This window comes from Salarias fasciatus, chromosome 15 (genome assembly GCF_902148845.1).
Source record: "Salarias fasciatus chromosome 15, fSalaFa1.1, whole genome shotgun sequence".
Classification (NCBI taxonomy): domain Eukaryota; kingdom Metazoa; phylum Chordata; class Actinopteri; order Blenniiformes; family Blenniidae; genus Salarias; species Salarias fasciatus.
This window is the reverse complement of record NC_043759.1, coordinates 12061636-12085232: the sequence shown is the minus strand read 5'-3', so window position 1 is coordinate 12085232 and position 23597 is coordinate 12061636. Positions and strand designations below refer to the sequence as shown.

Below are 23597 nucleotides of genomic sequence, written 5' to 3'. Positions count from 1 at the left end.
GTCCCCCTGTCTGGTCTCTTCCGGCTGTTGTCCTCTGGGACCGTGCTGGAGCAGGAAAGAAGGCGGGGATTGTTTCTGCCCTCATGTGGGCAGCTGCACTTTCTTTGTCTCTTATAACCTCCTGGAGAAAAGTCAGCATGCTGACATCTCAATCCTGTCTAAAACTTTAAATTTTTTCACACCTTTACTCCCGGCGAACATGTTATGCTGCAGTCGTGGGTCTCCTATGCATGGAGCCTGCAGCCTTTGCTTCTGTGTCTGGCTTTCCAGCACAGTCCAGCCCTGCAGCACATGCCTCTGACTGTAAGTCTCTTGTCTCTTTTTAGAAACAGCCGCACATGTCACTCTCAGGCGCTCACACACACACACACACACACACACACACACACACACACACTCATGCCTGTTTGGGGTTCTCTTTTTTAACCTTGGAGAGCAGCAGTCGATAAGCCACAGTTGTGCCACCCCGCCACTACCTGCTGGCCCTCCCACTCTGTGCAAACAGAGTTCAGAGAAAGTCCCATGTGGAGCTGGCAGACGAGCCAGAGCCGCGGTCGGATCGAGACGCGAGCGCTTCTTGACGTTTACGTTGCGTCTGGGATTTTCACACCCCCATGGTTTTGGATTTGGGGACAGATGATATGGCAGGATGCCCGAGCGAGGAGGATCTGCCGGAATGCGACTGCGATGTCAACAGGCAGGATGATTTTAGAGTTTATTCAGTGCTTTTTTGGGGGGTGGGGGACAAAATCTTGCAGATCTGTGGCAGCAGCTGGAGTCTCATTCTGATGAGTGAACAGGTCTGACCTGGATGAGTTTAGCAGTCGTGTTTGTGTTCTGTGGACACTGTTACTTCAAGAGATGGTAGATCTGGTTTGACTGGAGTTTAATAATAATCTTTTAATACTGTTTTAACCACCTGAAATTGCCAACACAGGGTGGAGATCCACACCGCAAAGCCGTTCAGACAATAGAAGGAATGGTGAGGTTAATGTGACAACAGCAGCTTTATCTTGAGTCTCATGTGACCTGAGCCTGATGCAGCGAAGCTCTGCAGCCACGTCAGAACAAATATGTTTGAAGGTTGAATTATTCTCGGTTTGTATTTGTGTTGTGCAGACGCTGTAGTAATTTTAACATTTGTTTGCACCTTCTATTATGCAGCATCCATTGCAAAGCTCTGGAGACATATCCAATGTGTGTATTTACTAAGCTTTATTGTGTTTATGCAGTGTAGAGCCTCGCCTAGTTTTCATTCTTATAGACTGTCTGGTGACGTTGTGAGATTTCTTTTTAGGGTGAGGCGCCGAGTGTTACATATGCAGAACAATCTGTTCTAAGAGTTACATGTTGACTAATATATATATATCCATGGTCAGAGGGGGAAAGCGTCTGGCGCTCGCACATCCAAAATGGCCCACAGTTGTCGCGTGAGGAGTTCAAATGAGGTTTCTTCCCTTCTCAAAAAAAATATCTGCTCAGATGTGAAATCAAACTCCCCTTGGTTCATTTCGCTCTTCTGGGCTGCTAAGCTGAGCAGCGCAGCTGTTACAGATGTGCTGGTTAACACGATGGACGTAATGATCTCTCAGGGATTAATACATAACTTTGCCCCGTAAATTAGGAACATTTGAATTTTTAGATGAAAGTTATCGATTAATAAACATTTTCTTGGTTACTGAGTTAAATTTGCAGTGGCTACTTTTCCTCATTGCTGTTTTGATGACGGAGCGACTTGTCAACATGTTACTGTCCTGCAGCTGTTTACAGTCGGCTCACATATTCCCCTCCGACTCTCTTTCAGGGTGAAGAAGTTGAGGGAGACCCTGGTGGCGGTGCAGCAGTTGGACAAAAACATGAGCAGCCTGCGCTCTTGGCTGTCTCACATCGAGACGGAGCTGTCAAGGCCAATCGTCTACGACACCTGCGACGACCAGGAGATTCAGAGGAAGCTGAACCAGCAGCAGGCAAGCGAGCAAGAACACAATCTGTAGAATTAAATATTCTTCAGCACTTAGATGTGAAGGAAGCTTGCCAGACAGCTATATTGTACATACTGTTGACACCGAATGATCACAGCGCCACATGATTCGAGCTGAGCTGGTGGAAAATGAGTAACGCTGTAGCGCACGAGGAAACCAAAACATGACTCATGCATACATCTCCTGCACGCCTCTTGCTGCCAAGATGCTTCTCTAAATCTGGACTGGATTCTGAAGCGCCGTTGACCTCCTTCCCCTGCAGAGTTGGCTCACATTTGGATTCACTGTAGTTTCTGGGGTCTGCTCCAAACGCCGTTATTCAGGTTATTGTTGTGACTGTTTTCCAGGAGTTACAGCGGGACATCGAGAAGCACAGCACCGGTGTTGCGTCGGTGTTGAACCTGTGCGAAGTCCTGCTGCACGACTGCGATGCCTGCTCCACAGAGACGGAGTGCGACTCCATCCAGCAGGCCACCAGGGGGCTGGACCGGCGCTGGAGGAACATCTGCGCCATGTCCATGGAGAGGAGGCTCAAGTCAGTCTCTCTCAGATCAGCTCTGATCTTAATATCACAGCCTTAAAAAATATCCCTGAAATGATCAACGTCTTCTTTGTAGAATTGAGGAGACGTGGAGGTTGTGGCAGAAATTTCTGGATGATTTCTCAAGGTTTGAAGACTGGTTGAAGACTTCAGAAAAAACAGCAGCTCTGCCGAACTCCTCCGGAGTCCTCTATACCGTCGCTAAAGAGGAGCTCAAAAAGTTTGAGGTACGTGTGTTCAGCAATAATGACCGCAATGAAGATGGCTTCTGCTCTGATGTTTTAACTTCGCCTGTGAAATGAAACACTGGGACGATCCCGACGGAGTGTTACAGTAGGGCAAGAGAAACCGAGAGATAAAGACGGGTGTCGTGTTGCTGAAACTCGTTCACCCTGGACGGCTCAGCTGCTGCAGTCAGTCACTGTGCACGTGCACATTCCTTCAAGATGACTGTCTGGCCTGGACTATTCCCATCCGCCTGCCTATTCCTGCACTAGAAACACAGTTGCATGTATTTTACAATTTTCCGACTTATAATGTATCAACAGTTCGTGCTGATCTCATGCAGGTGGAATTTAATCGTCGCAGTTTGACGGTTTGCGGTGACAAAAAGTAACACATCTGCGTTCTGTCGCAGGCCTTCCAGCGCCAGGTGCAGGAATGCCTCACACAGCTCGAGCTCATCAACAAACAGTACCGTCGTTTGGCCCGTGAGAACCGCACGGACTCCTCCTGCCGCCTCAGGGAAATGGTGCATGATGGGAACAGGCGCTGGGACAGCTTGCAGAGGAGGGTGGCTGCCATCCTGCGCAGACTCAAGGTAGTTTGGGTCGATTTGTTTGCATTGCAACTCTGAAGTTCTGGAATTATTAAAAACTTTTACAGTGAAACTAATATTGACTGGAGACAGAAGAAACTGTAAATAGCTGAGAAGCTTACAGAAAGATAATAATACTCTATGATTGGCTCTTTGCTGACATCTTGTTCTCACAGCACTTCATCGGCCAGAGGGAGGAGTTTGAGACGGCGCGGGACAGCATCCTGGTGTGGCTGACCGAGATGGACCTCCAGCTCACCAACATAGAGCACTTCTCTGAATGCGACGTACAGGCCAAAATAAAGCAGCTCAAGGTACAAACAGCACCACACAGAAGATTGATCAAGATCCACACAAAAGCAGAGTTTCAAGTTTTCCTGATATTTTATTTTTTCAAATCGGACTACATTATTTCAGAGTTGCATTTCTTATCATGACAAACAAATCCTGATGATTGTCATTGTTTTGCGCAGGCATTCCAGCAGGAGATCTATCTGAACACGGCGAAGATAGAGCTGGTGTTCAGGCAGGGCGAAGCTCTGATCGAGAAGAGCGAACCTCTGGATGCAGCCGTCATTGAGGAGGAGCTGGAGGAGCTCCAGAGGTACTGCCAGGAGGTCTTCGGACGCGTGGACAGATATTACAAGAAGCTCACTCGCCTCCCCGTGAGTGAAAATACACACACACACGTCATGAAAACTGTTTTTGTGGTGCAAATGTTGATATAACTGCTAATATTGAAGAAAATATGTAAACTAATTTCTGTGTGCTGCTTCTCCAGAAAGATTCTTTAGTCTGTTTTTTTTTTTTTTTTCCTGGAGCCAGATCAAACTCTTTAAAACACACCAAACAATCTGTCATGACCTCAACATGGCGAGAACACATGTCTGACAGCTGGTTAGAAATAGAAGACGGTCCCTCGATAATATTCATGGCGGCACACATGGTTACCTTAAAAACCCTCTTGCTCTGAGCGCGCCGTAGTTTGAACCCTAATGGAACTCGTCACTCGCCTGTTGTCGCTCATTTTGCTCCTGTTTTACATTCCTGCAATCATTTCCCCTCCGTGTTCCTCCCAGCTGGCGGACGACGAACTGGACGGCTCCGACAGAGAGCTGGAGATGGAGGAAGGCGGGGATCTGTCGGAGCTGCAGTGGGGCGACTCGTCTCCGCCGCGGGCGTCCAGCCGTCCGGCCTCGGGCACGGCGGCCGTCATCCGGGCCGACCGCTCGGGCCGCGACACCCCGGCCAGCGTGGACTCCATCCCGCTGGAGTGGGACCACGACTACGACCTGAGCCGAGGTCTGGAGAGTCCTGGAGGGCGAGGCCACGGGGAGAGGGGTGGACCGCAGGAGGAGGAGGATGAGTATCTGAGGACGGCCGCCACGGTGCTGTCAGGTTGGTCCCACCACAAACACCCGCATCGCGCACGTTCATGTTAGCCTCCTCCTGTCGCTTCATTCAACCTGCAGTTCGTGATTAATCAGAAATCTGTGTCCAGATGTCAACAACGCTCAACATGAATATATGAACGTTTTCAGCTAATGTCTAGTAATGATTTTTTCTTTGAATCAACTAATTGAGTCATTTTCTCTCCTTACATCAGATAATTATCAAGGAAGGACATAGTTGAGACATTAATGTATCAATGAGCACATTGTTTGACAGATAGAGATATTTGATTGCTTGCATAGAAACCATTTTAATTTATTGTATAGTATAAATGACAGTATTTTAGAGTGATTTTAATGTAATACATTTTAACAGCTAAATGTGTCTATAGAATTTCTTATGATGAGAAACGAAGAAAAAAAAGAACAACAACAAAAAAAATCTGAAGCATCTTTGCCCAGTGTGTCTCATTTCATAATAATGTATAAGAAGAACCACAGCGGGGAAAAGTGCACATCATTGTCCAGAAAGACGAATCGAATTTAAATAAAATACTGAGTGAAGTAGTTTCATTTCATCAGCATAAATACATTCAGTCATTTTAAAGTAGTTCATGTCGTATCTCTGTTTTCCCAGATGTAGTTATCCCAGAGAGCCCAGAGGCCTATATAAAACTGACTGAGAACACTTTGAAATCCTCCTCTGGTATGAATCAGCATGAGTTGAAAGCAGCATGCCATCAGCTAAATCACACTTTCTTTCTTTTTCCTTTTGCCTTTAAGCCTGTTGCCACGGGCAGAACCATCGTTCAGACTCAGTGTCACACCATCTTTCTACATCTTAACACCAGCATCACCCCAGTGCATGTAAAGCTTTCTTCTCTCAGGCACCATCACATCTTTTTTTTTTTTTTTTTATTGAGTTTGATTTTGTTTCACGATGCATTACCATCATAATGTGTGAAACCCCGATCCCTTTGTTTGTCTACAGTGGACTCGTCGTTCTGTTACGTTTCAGACTAATGCATGTCATCCAGGCATCGTTCGTCACACACAGCGTGCAGACTGAGACTCTGAGAGGTTTACAGCGTGTGACTCCTTCCCTGTTCAGGTGAGCCGGGCCAGCTGGAGGCCAGTCTGAGGCAGCTGGATCAGGCTCTGGATGCGGGACGGTACCACCTGCAGCAGAGAGAGGCGGCCGCCAGCCGGTCCAGCCCCGACATGGACTCCACCTACATGGGCTATGTGAGTCTCTCTCGTGTCCTCCGGTGAACGTCCTCTGATTCGGATGTATTTGTTAAGTGTTTCCTCTTCACGCGCAGATGCGTCTGATGGGAGAGTGCCGCGGCAGCATCGACGCAGTGAAGAGAGCGGAGGGAGAGCTGACCGAGGACGAGGACGACCTCCAGGGACTCACCAACCCCACCGGCACCGACACGCAGAGCGCAGGTCCGTCTCACACACGCATTAATACACATGGTACCTGAGTGTCTGAGCTCTGAGTTTGGACAACCGAAAATATAATGAAAAAGGACACACACATTCTTCACCGAGCTGTGCTGTATTATTGATTACTGCTGTGTACTTCTCCCTCCAGGTGTGATCGAGCGCTGGGAGCTGATCCAGGCTCAGTCTCTGAGCGAGAAGCACCGGCACAAGCAGGACCTGCAGCAGTGGCAGCAGCTGATCTCAGACCTGCAGACCATGAGGGCCTGGCTGGGTCAGTCCGAGGCTGAGCTGAGCCAGCTGCGAGGCCTCCAGCTCAGCACCGACATCCACACCATCCAGCAGAGGATCAAGAGACTCAAGGTTTCTACTCTGTTTCACATACAGAACGCTGAAGCTCTTTTTGCCTTGCTTTATGTTGGCGCTCTGCTCTCACATACATGTACAGCAACATGCTGACAGTTCAGTCTACACACACGTAGGCACGCACAGCATTTGATGCCTGTAAACCAAGATATCGCTGTTCTATAAATAGACTCTCTGAAACTAAATGACCTATATCTACTGTGTCCCAACACCTCCGTCTAATCCTGCCCCGCTCTTCACTGCTCGCTCTGCTTTCAGCACTGTGGTGTTCGGTTCGCTTCCTGGTTTAGCATCATTATAAATAATATCTTTCTCCATGTTTTCATGCTTTCATGAATATTCTTTATTCCTCTTCCCCTCAGGAGCTGCAGAAGGGGATGGACGTCCATAAGTCGGAGGTGCTGTCCATCAATCTGAGCAGTGCCGACTTCCTCCAGTCAGAGCCCGACTCCGAGGAGGCGTGGGAGCTGAGGGACGGGCTGAAGGAGATGAACTTGCGCTGGGACCGGCTCGGCGCCTCGCTGGAGGACTGGAGGGAGGAGCTGCAGAGGGCGCTGATGCAGTGTCAGGTATGAGAAGCACACACTCCCAAAAAACCAGCAGTTGCTGGTTGCATTTCAAACTTTCAAACATCAGGGGTGTGTGTCAAACAGTTATTCATACAGAAATAACTTCGCTTCACAGCATTGTTTACTGGAGCCTTTAAGACCAAATGCATCTGTACTTGCAGATAATGTATTTATGTAACATTTTATTCATAACATTACTTCTTATTTCAAACAAAGAAAAAACTAACAAGGCGTCAATTCTTCAGGAGTTCCACGAGATGAGCCACGGTTTGCTGCTCTGGCTGGAAAACATCGACCGCAGGAGAAATGAGGTGGTTCCCGTTCCTCACAGAGCAAATCTGGAAACTTTACGAACTTGTCACAAAAAGCTGATGGTACGTCTCTTTATGTACGGCAAGGTTAGAACATTACTTCATTCTAACTGGTTAATAAACTGATTGAAATGCAAACATTTGCTTTATTTCCCCTCCAGCAAATCAAGTGTGAGCTTTTGGACTCGCAGCACAAAGTGTCGTCCCTTCAGGAGCTGTCGGCTCAGCTGCTGGTCAACACCAAGCCTCCGGCTCTGCAGCAGCAGCAGCAGCAGCAGCAGCAGCAGCAGCAGCAGCAGCAGCAGCCGCCGCCGCCGCCGCCTCCCTCGGAGCAGATCCAGGCTCAGGGCAGCGAGTGCCTGGAGGCCCAGGAGAAAGTTCATGTGATCTGGAACCGGCTGAGGCTGCTGCAGAGGGAGGTCAGCTCAGACCTGGAGCAGCTGGAGAGGAGAATGGAGGCGGCAGACACACCGCAGGTCCGAGTCCACGGCCGCACTCACTTTTTATCTTTCTTTGCTCAGCATGTCGTCATCTTTTCTCATCTGAGTATCGTAAAGATGATTGCTGTCTTTGTTTATTTCCAGGTTTGTCCTCCACTGCCTGTAGCCAAGTCAGAAGCCTGCGCCTCTGCTGTTCCACGTTCAGAAGTCACGGCCCAGAGCCGCAAACGATTGGTAATGTCTTTCTTCATAGCTTCCAGTAGGGGGCAGTAGCCTCTGTGCTCGACAGCATCTCCCTCTGAATGCACTCCTCATTCTCCTCCTCTGATAGTTTCAGAGATATTGCCATCTCTCATTTTACCAAATCAAACGTTTTTTTTTTTTCCTTTTTGCAATTGTTCTGCTAATGTGTAAAGATCCTTCCCTCCTCCCCGTTAAGAGAAGTTTGTGCTGCCCCCCCCCTCCTCCTCCCACCATATTGATCTGCCAAAAATTACAAGAAAACCTGGCTTTTCGTGTCACTGTGATACAACTTCACTGAAATCTCTTCATGGCTAATTTTGGGTTAGATACATGAAAATAAACCGTTTTGCTGATAGTTAAACAATTAATTGTGGGAGTTTGTATCTGAATGCTGTCTGTCAGGATGTAGTCCTGAGAAGCCAGATTTCTTGGATCTGTAAGTCAATCGCCATCACTGATTATGTTGCTGCTCTTTGGTTGTCAATGATTCCTTCTCTAGCGATGTTATGGCTCTCTTTACGTTGTTTATTTTTCTCTCATCTAAGGCTTTGTCTTTTTTTGCCCTTGACTGAAACATTCTTTTCTTTCTTTTACCCCTCCCTGCTCATTACGTGGTACAGCCCCGAGGCAAAAGTAGTCAGGCCCACCCAGGACACCCTGAGAGCGGCCCGCGCCACAGGTACATCTCTCCTGGACTCTAGAAAACTCGGGATGATGATGGAACCAAAGCTGCTTCTGCTTTGATATTTGATTTTTTTTAACTCATCTACACAAATCGGCTAATCACAACCAATCATGTTAAACTCGATCAGCTGCTGTCTTTACTGGCTTCACAGCTCAACCCAGTGTTCCATGATCCTCCCTCCTTCTAGAGGCCATGTTGTCAGCTCTTAAACGAGCGGGGAGCGGCCATCCTCCGGCCGCTCCTCTCCTCCTTTAAATGTTTTTTTTATTTTACTGCTTCTCTTTGCCCTGCTGCTTTTTGAATGGCGTCATAAAATATTTGCCCCGTCACATGTTTTGCCTCTCCTCTCAGAGCGACCTCGCAGCAACCCTCCTTCCCCCACTAGATGGCAGTGCAGCGACCTTCCTTCAGCCATCTTTGTGTTTTTTTTTTCTTTTTCCAAAGTTTCCTTCCTCTTTCATTCTTGCTCTCAGGCCTGCAGCAGGATGTGATGCATTAACCTCCTGCAGGTTTTCCGTCTTGGTTAACTCCCACTTTTCCTTTCCAGACCTTTTGACTCACCCTCCTCTGATTCTCTTCTCATTTTTTTTTTTTTTTTTAATGATTTCTATTAAAAGCCACTCAGACTGAACTAGTACTGCGAGAAAAATGCAAAGGAAGCAGGAGCTGTCATTTACTGCTGGACTAAAGAATCCAATGTTTTGTGGAATTAAAAAAAATGACATCCATGTCTCGAGACGCGCGGAGTGAGCCTCCCTCCCGGCAGCTGCAGGATGAAGGAGGACGAGCTGTAACTGGCTGAAGGGATGTCAGCGTGTCTGACCCTCCTTCAGCCTCAGCGAGGATGAGCCGCAGTCGGAACATACTGTTCCTCCCCTTGAATCCTGGCTCCGAGCGTGGAAATCTCCAGAGAGGCTTTTGGCATTTCTCCTGCTTCTGTTTGGAGCGATGCGTGGCATTGAACTCTCACATAGTCGGCTCTGAAGCCGGAGCGGCCCTCCCGCCCCGCCTCCGCGCTCGGCCACGGCCGCCGGCTGAAAACGCTGGTGGTTAGGTCTCTGTCGTTAACGTGCCTGTGCGTCTGTGCCGGTTCTGTGTGTCTGTGTAGGTCTACACCTCTTTGACTCTCTTGATCGATGCGCCATTCTTCCTCTGTTCTTGTCCAAAACAAATCAGGCACAAAAAAAAGTGAGGAAATCTGTGCTCGATAGATTATTTCTTAGTTGAAACAAAGCCACTTGGCAATAACTTTCATACCATGGGAAAGCTTATTTCCCTTTGAAATGGTGCCACGTTTGGAAGGGTCATGCATTTGTGGGATGAGCAGCAGAGGTCAGTTTATGAATTTGTACCCATGAAGATTTTACAGTACAAGACATATTTGCAATCCAACAAATTGTCTCAAATACTTCAGCTTTCTTTTTAAAGATTATAACCCACAGATTCACTATTGCTCATCCCACAAATGCATGATCCTTAGAGATGTGGCAGCATTTATAAAGGCAACAAAAATACATTCATGCAGTGTTGAATTTACTGTCACACCAAAGAAATAATGTACCAAAAACACATTTCCTTGCTTTTTTGAGTAGTTTGTGTGTTTAGTTTAGTAGTTAAGTGTTTGCTAACATCATGTTTGGTGCAGTAGGTTTCCTGCTGCCACATCTTATCCTTTTTGTGAGCTTTTGTTCTTCAGTTGTCTGAAAGTAGTGAAAAATTCCCAACTCAGAGACTAAACTTAATCACCCAGACAAAAGTGACATGATTTCAGATTTGGTAACATTGAGCTACGGAGTTGGGACATTTTTCTCTACAGAGGGGTCGGTAGTGGACTGCAGTGGGTTTGGCTCTGCCGTGTTAAACTCCCGTCTGGCTCTTCCTGCAGCCGGAGCAGATCACCCGCCGCCGCTGGCTGCGTTTCCTCCCGTTCTGACCTCTGGGACGGCGTCTCCTCCTCCTCCTCCTCCTCCTCCTCCACTTCCTCCTCCAAAGAGCCGTCCTTCCTGCTGCGGGTCCTCAGGGCCGCCCTCCCCGTCCAGCTCCTCCTCCTGCTCCTCATCGGCCTGGCCTGCCTGGTGCCAATGACGGAGGAGGACTACAGCTGCCACCACGCCAACAACTTCGCCCGCTCCTTCCATCCCATGCTGCGCTACACCAACGGACCTCCGCCCATATGAGGGGAGCGGCCCGGTCGCTCCACCGGCCACTTTGCCAAGGACTCTTCTCCACTGACTCCTGTGAATGTTTCTTCTTCACCCCGTGCCCTAAAGCAGCAAGCTCCTTCCTCCGCCGGGGAGCGACTCGCGTTACCAAGCGATTCAGAGGCGATACGAAGACTCACTGACATTGCACACCCACTCCCCCAAATCATCACCTCATCCCTTTAAAGAGAAAACACCCTCCAGACTTAAATGGACCTTTTTCTGGAACCCCCCCCACCCCCAGGTGTCCAAATATTTCATGTTGTTTTAACTTAGTATATATTATTTCTCGGGTTTCTGTAGAAACCTGTGAAATCCACGAGAAACAAAGCACTATTTATATACTGTATGTCGGGAGCCAAAGTCAGCCGTGCTTTTTTTTTTTTTTGTCCATGATATCCAGTGCTGCTACTATTTATTTAGTGTTCAATCAGTTATTAGGTTGTTAGGCGTTGATGAAGCTGCGGCGCCACCTTGAGTTGTAGCGTCGACTCGAGCAGCACTCGTTCGGTCTGAGGCGTGAAGACTCCTCATTCCAAAATGACACATCTGGAGATTTTCTCCGACAAAATGACTGAAGCTACACACCAGCGTTTTTTTTTTTTTTTTTTCCCCCGAAGGACGGGTTTAGGTGTAGCCTCGTCTTTTCTGCTCAACACCTTTCCAATGAGCCATCCCGAATTTGAAAATGAAGTCTTTCCTGGTGTTAAAATAAAAGAAAAGAAAAAAAATTGGAAGTTTTCGCACTGATGCGAACACTGTCAAAGGTACTGCACTGAAAGCCCTCCAGCCACGACCGCCCACTCCCGATCCCGAAAGCAAATTCTTGTTTTTAGTTTTTTTATTTTATTTTCAGTATTTAATCGACCGGGGCAGGTCTGGAAAAAAAAAAAAAAAAAAAAAAAAGACTAGCTCTCTTTGTTTGAAAAAGAAAATCAAGTGATTTGTATATTATTGTTTGAAATGCCTTTAAGTACAGGCAGTTATTTTTTTTATCTCTCTGTTTTGGGCATGCACTCTGAAGTCCTCTGCTTTTAAGAAAGCCAAACAATCACTGGTAGTGTTTTTAGTAGACTGCTGCGGCACAGTAGTGCGCTTTGTAACTGCGATAATTGTTCTGCAGTGACGAGACATCCGAATCTGTAAAGTTGAAAAAATGAAATATGAAAATGGTTATTTATGTATGTACAGTTTGCTAATGCCAACTCCATGAAGAACACTCTTTGCAGATAATAAAACCTGAAGTATTTATTTGTGTGTGTTCTGACTTTATTTCACATGAACTTCATAAGGAAAGAAGCAATGAGCAGGGATTTTTTTTTTTTTTTTTTTGCAATCAAGGCTTTTATTTTAGATATGCACAGTAAACAAATGACACAGTCAGGTTTGGCCTGATTTACAATCAAAAGCTCAGACGGCCAAATCCTATATTCTGGTCCTGACTGGATGCTTTTCACACGTTTCCACGTGGCTCAGATGAGACTGAAAATCGCAAGGCTGTGTGTCACTTCATGAAATGTAATTACCTTTAATTTGCACATATATTTTAGATAAATTAAAACTTCATTATAAACAAAATAACACTAAATAAGCAAGTTTTATCCGTTGTAATTCAAATAAAGTCGATGAAAATGCCACTGTACTGGTAAGATCATTTGAAATGTTGCTGTAATTGTCAGTGTTTGATTTTAAATTCATCATCTTTCTCCATTTTGCAAGAATTTTGGATCAAATATGACACATTTGGATATAATTTAATTAAAGAACCACGAACAACCTCATAAGCATCAGTTTATCAGGCTAGAAATGTCAAAAGGTGCAGAGAGAGCCTCGTGTTTCTGACTGCCAGTTGATGAAAACAGTGTGGAAATGAGTTAAACAGTCCTGGTTGTTTTATGCATCTGCTTTGTAAACAAATGAGCGAGAGAAAAAAATAAGGTAAGAGGAAAAGCCTGTGTGGAAACTCATCAACCGTCTAAATCTGCCTCCATAAATGCACTTGTGTTTTGTGACCTCGCCGCACCGGGACACGTGGATGCACTGGCAAGTTGTACATCAGTTTTTTTCTGCATTATAATCACCTGCAATCCTGACACATGGCTGAAGCAGGAAAGAAAAATGCATGGATGACTCGAGAGATCTCTGTCATTGGTAAATCTGTCTAACATAACGCTGGGTGATTAAATGTCATTTTTCAATCGTGTGTTCGGTTTAAAAAAGAGCTTGAATGACTCGCTGCAGATACATTTAAACATTTTAGGTCATCAGGTCTTCACGTAAAGTCACTACAGTTATCAAAATGCGTGAATAATGAAATGTGGAAATGCCCTTGATTAAGTCTGCATCTGAAGGTTCATCGTTTCTTCTGATGATCCGACAGAGAAGAAATATGTAAACAACTCTTTGGGCCCAGTTTCAAAACTGAAACAGTCACATTAGCGAGCTACACTGTTTAAAGCAACTGAAAATGAAATCATCTGTTTTCTCAGTCACTTAAAGGCCAAATAATGATATTCTTTGTTTTTTTTTAAAGCCAAACTGAACATGCAGTCAACAAATGAATGAATGAAATAAAGCTCAATCGAAGTCTCCCGATGATCCACTCTGAGTCTCTTGCAGTCAAAACAGACGGATATTCAACACATGAAGCCGGAGAAAAGATTTAGTGCAAGCAAACACAAAGAAAAGCCTCCTCTGCACAAAAAGCTCAGGATAACCTGCAGCTACCCCACGATAAAGCCCTGCTTCCTCCTGTTATCTGATTGTGGATTTATTTTTTTCTCAAATATAAACATAATATCTGGTATTTGGTCTCAACCAATGCTGACATTTAAACACAACATGAATAACACTATTTTTTTTTTGTTTTTTTTCAGTTTGTTGTCAGTCTCTCGGGTTAATGCCCATCAGCCCCTTGATTATAAGAAGAAGTGCACTTTGGTCACAACAAAGAAAAATTAGCTGCTCTCAATGTCTCTGTAGCGAAGACGCTGCCACAGTGCAACCTCACCCCTCCTGTCAGAATCACAATACTGAGAAGCCGACTGGAAATCACAGACTGAACGAAAGATTGACAGCACTGACGCCCGGATTGTTCAGAGGAGCCATTTCTCCTTCGAGAGCTATAAAATCAATTCATTTATAAATAATTCTCTCATGAAATATATTCAAATAGGACTTCTTTTCTGTCTCACGCTGGACTGACTCCGGCTGTCGCTCGTTGTGTTTCCTCTCATAAGATGTGGGCACAGTCAGAACGGGAGCCTCCGAACTGCAGGACTCCCGGGCCTGAGGAGGCTCTGCTCGAACTGAAACCCACCGAGGAGGAGCTGCTGCTGCACCCAGAACCGGGACCGGGATCAGAGCCGGGACCGCCGCCGCTGCTGCCGCCGTCGGCCCCCCCGGAGGGGGGAGGCTCCCTGTCAGCCTGGGGCCAGGACTCGGCCGGTCTGACCGGGCGGTGCAGGCGGTGAGCGTCCAGCATCTCCAGCAGCAGGTCGTACAGAGGCACTTTGTTCTTACACTTCATGCTGTACAGGTGCTCCATTCCTTTGTTGCTGCGGAACGTGGAACGGGAAAGCAAGGCGGTGAGCTATCGATTCCATCGAGCGACTTCAACAACGAAGGAACCGGCGTTCACCTCATGTGCCGGATGTGCGAGAGCAGCAGGAGCAGCTGGGCCTGCCGCCTGGACTGCTGCTGGGACGAGACCCCCGCCAGGCTGATGTGGTGGATGAGGGCATCGGTGATGGTGTCCAGCATGTTCTGCACCGCCGCGCCGTCGTGAAGCGGCTCCATCGTGCCGGTGCAGAAGGAAAAGGCTCCTGACGGATTGAAGAAGAAAAATTCCATCTTACACCAACTTTTTGGTTTGTCTGTTAAACTGAAAAAGTGTTAAAAAAAACTGCTTTTTCCTAGATAACTTCAACTTTCAGCATCTGGCTGCTCTCTAATGTAACAGCATTAAGGAACCTTATACAACCCCATTTGTTCTTAGTTTGTTTGCACTAATAAAATGAATTTAACACACTTCGAGGCGGGTTGGAGTCGACCCTCTGGTGGCCTGGCTTTGGCCCACAGTCCCTATGTTTGACACCCCTGTCATAAATCCAAGGCGAGCAATGACAGGAAAAAAAAAAAGTAAAACAGTAAACTACTGACCGTTACGTATGAGAGAAAAACACACCCTCCAGATAAGTTTGGATCAGCTTTAAAACTACTTATCTATTCATTTATCTTGCTATAAATCTTTAACAAAAGTGGAAAAATGGCAAAAATGTTTACCTTCGCTCTGATCGGAGCTCTGACTCACTTGCATAAGAAACACTGTAGTTACGCAGCAATCAAAAGTTCGCCCTGCTCCAGCAGCTGAGCCTCGGGTATTTGAGTCTTCTCGGTTTCCTATATAGAAATATCTCAATCTCCGGGACAAACACAACTCTGTGTGCTGTCTCATGTTGCCATGGGAACGGTTATCAGGTATATTGACGGCACGGGCCTTTCTGGAACACTCTGTTCGCCTAATGCGTCTGAGCGCCACCCCTGTGGGTGCAGTTTGACAATGGACAATATTTAGTCTCTGTAACAGAGGTGGAAAGCTGTGGCATGGTATGCATTGAAAAGTAAACTATATTTAAAAAAAAAACATTTGAAATTACCCTTGAGAGCTGTTTTTACTGGAAGAGTGACTCTGAAGCAGGCCGACGCTCACACAGACACGTAGTCTCACCAGAGTTGAGCAGGATGATCGCTTTGAGACACACGAACTCCTCCGGCTTGAGTTTGAGCATGCGGAAGCGGGAGGCGGTGGCCAGCAGCATGTCGAAGATCTCAGCCATGCCCTCGACGCAGTCGCCTTCGTTCCTGGAAGAAAAAAACCTCAAGGGCTTCAACAAGAACCCACCCTCTTGAGCTTTCTAAAGAAAGTCAAAGCGGTTAAACGGGATTTCAATAGAACTCAGAAGTCTGACCTGAACGCAGCCAGAGCGGCAGTGTGCGGCGCACAAGGATCTCAAGCTATTCCGAGTGGCCAGATAAACAACTAATGGACTGAATCAGTGCACCGCTCCATTTGTCAGCACTGCTGAAAAGTGACGGAAAGATGGATAATATCCAGTGGCTGGAGTGCAAGATAAACTTGGACTGCACAGAGCCAAGGGAATGTGTCAACCCTGACCCGCAGCGTTTTAGTCATCATGTCCAATTGGTGAGGACACTCACACAGGGGCCGGGTTTTAGAGATAATACGCTGTAATACACTTCCGAATCAAATGGGACCATCAGGCACATCATAAGATAAAAGCTTTGTCTGTCTGCATGCCTCCTGCATCCCGCTCGCTGCCTCCACCTTGCTCTCCTCCTCTCCGAGGTGGATGCTGCAGCTGGCCGGCTTGTTTACGCCGAACACGGGGAGAAATGGAGAGAACAAGCTGTGCCAGGAGAGCAGCAAACACCCATGTCTCCCTGCATCCTCATTTTATCATCTGTTCGTCTTTTAGCTCCCTCTCCTCTTCCTCTGTGCCCCTCGTCACTCCCTCCGCCGTTCCCCGTTTTCTGTCATTCCTTGAATTGGGGATTTGATTAAATCTCTGTCCTGGTTGCCAGCTCAACCCTGTAATGAAGTCTGCGTATCCTTCGGCTGGAGAGAGGCTACTCTCGTCCCCACGGGGAACCTGTAATTAGTCTTTCACTCTGCATCAGATGTGCTGGGACGGCACAATGGCTGCAAAGGTGTCAAATGGAAAATCTACAATGCTGATGTCCCACTCCTGAGACCTATCTCAAACACACACGGAAAAAAAAAATTGAAATAGGAAGTAAAAGCAGAGGCAGAAAGATGAAAAACAAAACCAAAATAAATGCATGTCAGGGTGAGCATTCCTCTCTACCTGTCCAGTATGAGGTCCTGTGCGAAGATGAGTTTTCCGGGGCAGTGCATGGACCTCCAGATGAGTCCGATCATCAGCACCTCCAGCCAGGAACTCTCCAAGAGCTGCACCTGATCGTGGAGGGACAGCTGCAGGAAGCCTGGACAAAAGCACATGAAGACCAGCAAACTGTGTTAGTGTCAAACTCAAAGCACTATATACAATGAAATTAATCATTACAAATATATATGAATTAGATTAACATTAGATTGTAAATAAAAATACCAAAAACTGCATTGGGTAAGAATGCTGTGGAAAGTGGCCCGATAGTGTAGAGAAAGTGTTGTTTGCCGCTTTCAGAGCAATAAATATGTAACTTTCCTAGACAAGTGGCTTCATTTGAGCCAAGTGAAATCGGCTCTTTCAATTTAAATCAAGATTTGAAATCAATACTTCAGCTATTTCCTCTTATTCGAAGGGTGTGGAGAACTGACAAATTCACCCTTCTGCAAAGTTGGGCTCTGAAGACGTTCTATGTGGAGCGTGCATATTCTATGTATGCACAGATTTTCTGCAGGTTCTGCAGTTTCCTCCCACAAACATGCATTTAAAGCTAATTATTGGCTTTAAATTGCTTGCATTGCTGCGTGAAAGCACAGTCACAGTGTTATGTGTAGAATAGCAAAAGTTACTGTAAGAGGGCTGAACGCAAGTTTGTCACATCCTTCAGAGTATCTGTTACATTTGAGTCCTAAATAATCACATTTCCTGCACTTTTATCCAGAGTCCCCTTTAGAAATTCACGCAAACACAGTCACACAGTGACTGAAAACTGCGAGGTGGACCGCCTCCATCAAAAGCAAGTTGGGGTTCACTGGGCTCCACCCAATGTGTTTAAACTAACCCGGCACCCACATAAACAGATCACCGTCAAAACAAGAGGAAAATGTTGCCAAGACAGTTTAGAATATTTGTAGTGGTGATGTTTTTTTTAAACCATGACATATCATAAAATCGTTAATGCTCTGTCTTGTCTTTCCATTCACAAAAGCAGAAACATTCAAGCCCTTGTTATCGGGCGGGGAGCAGCTCCTTAAATGCAGCCATCTGTAATCTCTGTGCTCTCATAAGGAGCCTTATCGCCGGCACTCAGCTTTCTCGATTCATATGTAATTACTGCCAATTCATTCCCATCGCCCCCCTTCTGTACCGAGTTTGGAACGCCTTGCAATTAAAACTGTGTGTCTCTGGGCTTTTAGTGACGCACAAGGTTGTGATACCTTAAACTCGTGATTTACCGCAGAGATCCTGCCTGTGTGTGTCTGTGTGTGTGTGTGTGTGTGTGTGTGTGTGTGTGTGTGTGTGTGTGTGTGTGTGTGTGTGTGTGTGTGTGTGTGTGTGTGTGTGTGTGTGTGACAGTGTAGAAAGAGAGAGAGAGAGAGAGGTGGGGAGCCAGATGCGAAAGGTTGATGTGTCTTATTCTGCATTTAAGCTCGATGGGGTGCCAGCAGATTGACCAAACAATCCTCTCAAAGGTGATGACTGTAATTACCATCACCGTAATGGCTCTGCATTTGTGTGTGTGTGTCCGTGTGTGTGTGTGTGTGTGTGTGTGTCTCCATGTGTGCTTTTACTACAAAGGTCTCCCATCGCCTCGCCATTGCCTCACAAGTCAAATAGACAGCAGTGGATGAGCCAAGCCGCTGCTGCACGAAGGCTACGAGCGGCAGCGTTTCCAAGCTTCTGAAAATATCTCCTTGCTCAGACGAGGCATGCGGCCGATGTCAGGATGCTCCTGTTGAGCCTGGCCGACTGGCTGATCGACAACAACAATCTGGCCAAGTGTTTTTGACCATCAGCCCAAAACTACAGACGTAATCTGAAAGCCAAACCTCTGCAGCTACAACTATCGACAATTAAACAACAGCGTAAATGTAGTCTTATGATGTTGCTGCATCTTTATTGGTGTCATTCTAACCTTGAAAAAATAAAGTTTCCCTGAGTTCAGGCATCATTTCTAAAAACTTATTTGCTCACGAATGCGAGCAAATAAAATGCTGCATAAAGGAGATTTATTTTGGGCCAAAGTGAAAGGTGTACACTGATGCTGGAATCACCACATTACAGACAGGATATGTTTGATGCTAATGGGTCATGAACATCAGCAGAACGCTGGCATGTACTGAAGGTTTTTTTAGCTCATAAACCCAACTCAAGCCAGGCGGCATCTGGTAAACTAATGCCAGTGATCAGTCACTCTATCAACAGCCTGGAACAGCAGTTTGGGATTACAGTCAGTGCAGTGTTCGCCGCTGTAAAGCCATTTGATGGCGTGCCTCTGCTGCAAGGCATACTTTATTCCTTCGTACCTGGAAGCTTCTTGGCCCAGGCAATCATGTGCACCAGCTCCTTGTCAGCCATGCTGGTGAGGAGAGTCATCATGGTGACTTCAGTGTAGGGGCGGCTCAGCTTCTGACGGGAGCAGAGGATCGGCGGCTCGGCTCCCTGGAGCAGGAGGAGCACCTGAGGACAGAGGGGGAACCGCATGCAACCAGCAAGGAACCAGAGGGGCATACGTTGAAAATACGAACATGTAAGAAAAAGTCCACCTTTAATTTGAAAATGATATCTAAACTCAACAAACTAGATGGAAGGTGTCACATAAAAGCAGCTGCAGGTGTTTATTTCCACATGTTACCTGATCAGGAGGCATGCTAAACACCGAGGATCTTCCTCCACCGCCGCCGGCACTGTTGCGTTTCCTGCTGTCCTGAGGGGGACTGGCTTTCTGCTCGGCGTCTTTACCAACTTTATCTTTGTCACCGACGCCCGTCCTTCTTTTGTCACGCCGCAGAACACGACCGCGGTCCTTACGCACACCTTGAGAACCACAGCAGGGGGTTTAATACAACACGCAGCTACAGAGAGACACAAATACAGGCATGTGTGTGTGTAAATCATCAGGTTTTTCTCCCTCCATGTTGCTCACTCATCACTCCACGTCAGACTCTATGGATGCTCAAGTCATCGGAGAAGTATGAAAACAAAAATGTGGGTGTGCACTAATCAGTAGTTGTCCTCCTTAAGAGGAAATCTTTTCAAGGCCAAGTTAAAGTTAGTCTCTCAAGCTAATTTGCATCCAACAGCGCTGTCATGACTGGTGCGAGTGGAATTACAACAATCCAACGTTAACGCCATTCACTTTTTTCACTAAGTTAATGGGGGAGAGCTCAATCGGAGAAATTAAAAAAGAACTGAATTAAAAACACATTAAAAAATGAGAAAAGCAACAAAAATATCCAGAGAAACGCATAAAATTAGACAAATTCTTCAAAAACAAGATGATATTTGCAACAAAAGGAGAAGAAAAAAACTCAGGTATCTACTCTGTGATATGTCCACTCACCTCCTTTCATCATGCCCACTTCATAACACTTCCTGAGACGGCAAGCCTGGCAGCTCTTCCTCCGATTCCTGTCAATAGTACACTGATTGGTCGCTGGGCACATATAGTCATTGTGACCTGAAATGGAAGAAAATCTATTACTGTCAGCCCCTCGTTCCAGTGTTCACTTCAGATTTGGGTTATTTAGTAGCCAGGAACACTCTATTCCCAGTCGAAATGAATCCGAGATGAGGAAAATTAAAACGTGGCATCTTGGCTTTGTCATCGCCATGGAGACTATTTGTTTCTTAATGGCCAGCCCACGAAAGACTCGGCATCAGTATGCCACAGCGTCGCGTGTCGTAAACACGACTAAGCCGCTCCAGAGATGAAGTTCTGGGGAGCAGTCGTGGCCGGACAAATGGTCAGCGGCTCGTAACCGAAAATAATAACAGTAAAAAGTAATGTGTTGAGGCTGGCCTCACAATAGCACAGTTGATGAGGTGTATTATCTGCGTTCTCTCTCTTTTGTTTAGCAAATGACTAAACATTTTTAGGCTCCAGTGAATTTATTATATGAATATTGAACATTTTCCAGGACAGCTGTGACAAAAACAAACATCTAATATGCAACAGTGTGCTACGTTTTCAACAGACCCCCCCCCCCCCCGTGACCACCCACCCTGGATGCTCCTCTTGAAGAAGGCCTTGCAGCCCTCACAGGACCACACCCCGTAATGGTAGCCGGAGGCGTAGTCACTGCACACGGCGCAGAAGCGCGTCTCCTTTGTCAACTCGAACCCTCTGGCCCCAGACCCGGACCCCAGCTCCCCCACGCCGTAAGCCTCGTCGCGGGCGGCGCACTGCTCCTCTCTGGAGGCTGCTTGATGGCCGGATCTGCAACAGGTCATGAATATTGATCCCATACACGAGTGTGTTCAGAACGAAAATAATACAAACTGTGATTGCTGGTGAAATACTGGGGTTTTTTTTTTAGCATCTAGGAATAGAGGACACATCTGTACAATTTTGGAAGAGAGAAAGGAAATACCAGAGTAGGACGGTAAATTACAGATCAGATCCTCGCTGGTTTTAATAAGATATTGGGTGACCAGTGGAGCACACTACTATTTTCCACCTGAGGCAGGAAACAATCTGTATGTGTACTTCTGTTGTTCTTACGTATTGTTCCCTCCTCAAGGTCCTTGACAAAGTCCTTAATCTCTGGAATTAGAAACCAGGACAAAGCTTGATCCTTTCTATAGAGATAATGCTAATGTTTTGTATAAAGCAAGAGATTAAATAACATTGTGATTATATAATTATGTTTTGTTTATGAGGCCTTTTTTTGAACGTCAGCTGAATGCAAATGCCAAAATTGATGAAAAAAATGATGAAATGTGGATCAAACTTTCATGTGATCACAGCAGGAGAGAACACAAATGACAGGAAATAACACATTTTATGTTTTCCTACTGCAGTTTGTACTTACCAGTTAAGGAGATAAACTAAAATAAACACTCATGACAGGTTTCAGCACAAACAGTTGCACAACTCATTCATTAAAAAAAAAATTCAGGGACGACAAACACTTCTCCCAATTTCAACACAGAAATAAAAGTAGTGGTTTATAGCCGTCGAACACATCAGAGATACTTTTCCCAGAAAACCTCCAGAACGACAGGCAGTGCTCCCTCACCTGTAGCCGGGTGTTGAGGTGGTCTCCAGATAGTGGTGGCTGGGTGGATGCATAAAGGGGCTGAGCCGTGGGCTGGAGGGCACAAACACCAGAGGACTGGTCGGCCCGCTGCCCAGGGAATGAAGGCTGCCGTCCGACGGCGGTCCGTGGGCGTCCAGAGAGGCAGAGTAGTAGCCGGGGGTGGAGTGGCTGTACAGAGGAGTCGGGGCAGGAGTCGGGGTGGCATAGTCGTACGATCCTTCCAGGAAATCCACAGTGGCTACCCCTCCAGAGCCCCGGGTCTCTTCGGGGTACATGTCGGCGAGGGGGGCGCGCGGCGGAGGAGAGAGGCGTGGAGGGGAGAGGGTCTCCAGCTCTGAGGACGCCGGGCTACTGGTGTGTCTGAGCACTGGTCTGCACGGCTGCCTGCTCTGAGCCGGGCTCTGCCTGAGCAACATCACAGCAGAGCAGCAGTGATAAGCAACATGATTTAGACTTGCTCTCCCATTTGCTGGGAGGGGGAGTGGAAAGGAGTGCTGCTCTCCCCCTCTCCCTCCACTCTGTCCTCTCTCACTCTGAGTCTCTTCTTCCCAATCAAGCCTGTCAGACAACTTGGAGGGATCACTACTTCAGCTTTGCCCTTTCCGCCTTGAGATTCAGCCCACCGAGCTGCAAGAGAACAAAAAAAACAAATGTTTCTAATCAAAACTCCACTCCAATTCCCTTTTCACCTCATTTACTACAGCGTAAGAGGAAAAAGACTCCCAGGCAGCTTCCATGTTTTCTCTCAATGACTTCAATTCCATCTATCTATTCTAATAAAAGTTATTTGTCACACGGAAAGAAAAACCTCTAACAGCCTACAAGACTCTAGTGCTCCTTTATCTGTGACATATGATCACTGAAGATACCTGATAAGCTGCATTAAATCGAATAAATGGAAATGAGAGGAAAAAAGACAAATTTAAGTGTGGCCTAAAGAATAACCCCTGAAACCTGCCGTGATCTCTCACTCACCTCTTGAATCACCCTCACTTATGCTGTGCAACACAGACCGTTTGATTCTTCTCCCTTCCTTCCTGCTTGCCTCACAGGCATCTAAATGGACTCGTTGGACACAAGCAAAACAGTGGAAAGGTTCTTTAAAAAAAAAAAAAGATAAACAAGTTAAAGATGCAGCCGGATCAATAACCATGGTGTATTTAAGTGCCAGGTCACCATAACACAGCAAACAGAGCAGGAGGTCAAACCTCATTCTGACAGCCAGCCATTACACAACTGGACCAAATGAAGGAATCGATCGATACGTTAATGCTCCTGATGCCGCATGACCCAAAATTATGTTGACAAATTCCACTGACAAGGATATGGTTTTGTGGGCAAAAAATACTTATTTTTTATATAGTAGTATTTAATTAAAAAAAGGACTAAGCACCCATATGAACGTCTGTATGGACAAACTTTACTTTTTCAGTCGTAGGGAATCAAGGCTTGGTGTTTAGAGCACATACGTTTGAGGTTTGCGATCTCTTGGGATTAATTCTGTCCTTGAATGTTGTGGCACCAGGCGCCAAGGTGAAAAAAACAACCTTGTGAGCTGAGAGACTTATAAAAAACTGAAAATACAAGGATACTTCTCAAGCATTCATCGGTGTATTAATATTCATGATGGAAA

The 23597-nt window shown here is 46.3% G+C and overlaps 2 protein-coding genes across 7 annotated transcripts in view; one reads left to right on the top strand and one right to left on the bottom strand.

The window, feature by feature from the left end:
* The window catches only part of syne1a (spectrin repeat containing, nuclear envelope 1a), a 109691-nt gene extending 97552 nt beyond the window's left edge, over positions 1-12139 (top strand). For 5 of the 6 annotated variants that reach the window (XM_030109704.1, XM_030109701.1, XM_030109700.1 and 2 more), the window contains 17 exons: positions 1805-1967; positions 2330-2517; positions 2600-2750; positions 3161-3343; positions 3517-3654; positions 3814-4005; positions 4420-4738; positions 5369-5437; positions 5843-5976; positions 6054-6180; positions 6329-6540; positions 6906-7112; positions 7358-7486; positions 7585-7899; positions 8008-8097; positions 8727-8785; positions 10677-12139. In XM_030109704.1, coding sequence (XP_029965564.1) covers positions 1805-1967; positions 2330-2517; positions 2600-2750; positions 3161-3343; positions 3517-3654; positions 3814-4005; positions 4420-4738; positions 5369-5437; positions 5843-5976; positions 6054-6180; positions 6329-6540; positions 6906-7112; positions 7358-7486; positions 7585-7899; positions 8008-8097; positions 8727-8785; positions 10677-10968 — 2968 coding nt within the window. In that variant the 3' untranslated portion in view covers positions 10969-12139. The remainder of the gene's footprint in view (positions 1-1804; positions 1968-2329; positions 2518-2599; positions 2751-3160; positions 3344-3516; positions 3655-3813; positions 4006-4419; positions 4739-5368; positions 5438-5842; positions 5977-6053; positions 6181-6328; positions 6541-6905; positions 7113-7357; positions 7487-7584; positions 7900-8007; positions 8098-8726; positions 8786-10676) is intronic. The other variant, XM_030109699.1, reaches the window with a different exon arrangement.
* A 295-nt stretch (positions 12140-12434) lies between these two features.
* Positions 12435-23018, bottom strand: esr1 (estrogen receptor 1). Its single transcript, XM_030109705.1, has 10 exons — positions 22940-23018; positions 21944-22591; positions 20927-21141; positions 20266-20382; positions 19558-19739; positions 19229-19382; positions 16881-17019; positions 15722-15855; positions 14633-14816; positions 12435-14549 (listed from the first exon to the last, which is right to left on the bottom strand). The coding sequence occupies exons 2-10, from the start codon at positions 22378-22380 to the stop codon at positions 14225-14227; spliced, it is 1887 nt and encodes a 628-aa protein (XP_029965565.1). The 5' UTR covers positions 22381-22591; positions 22940-23018; the 3' UTR covers positions 12435-14224.
* Between the last annotated feature and the right edge of the window lie 579 nt (positions 23019-23597).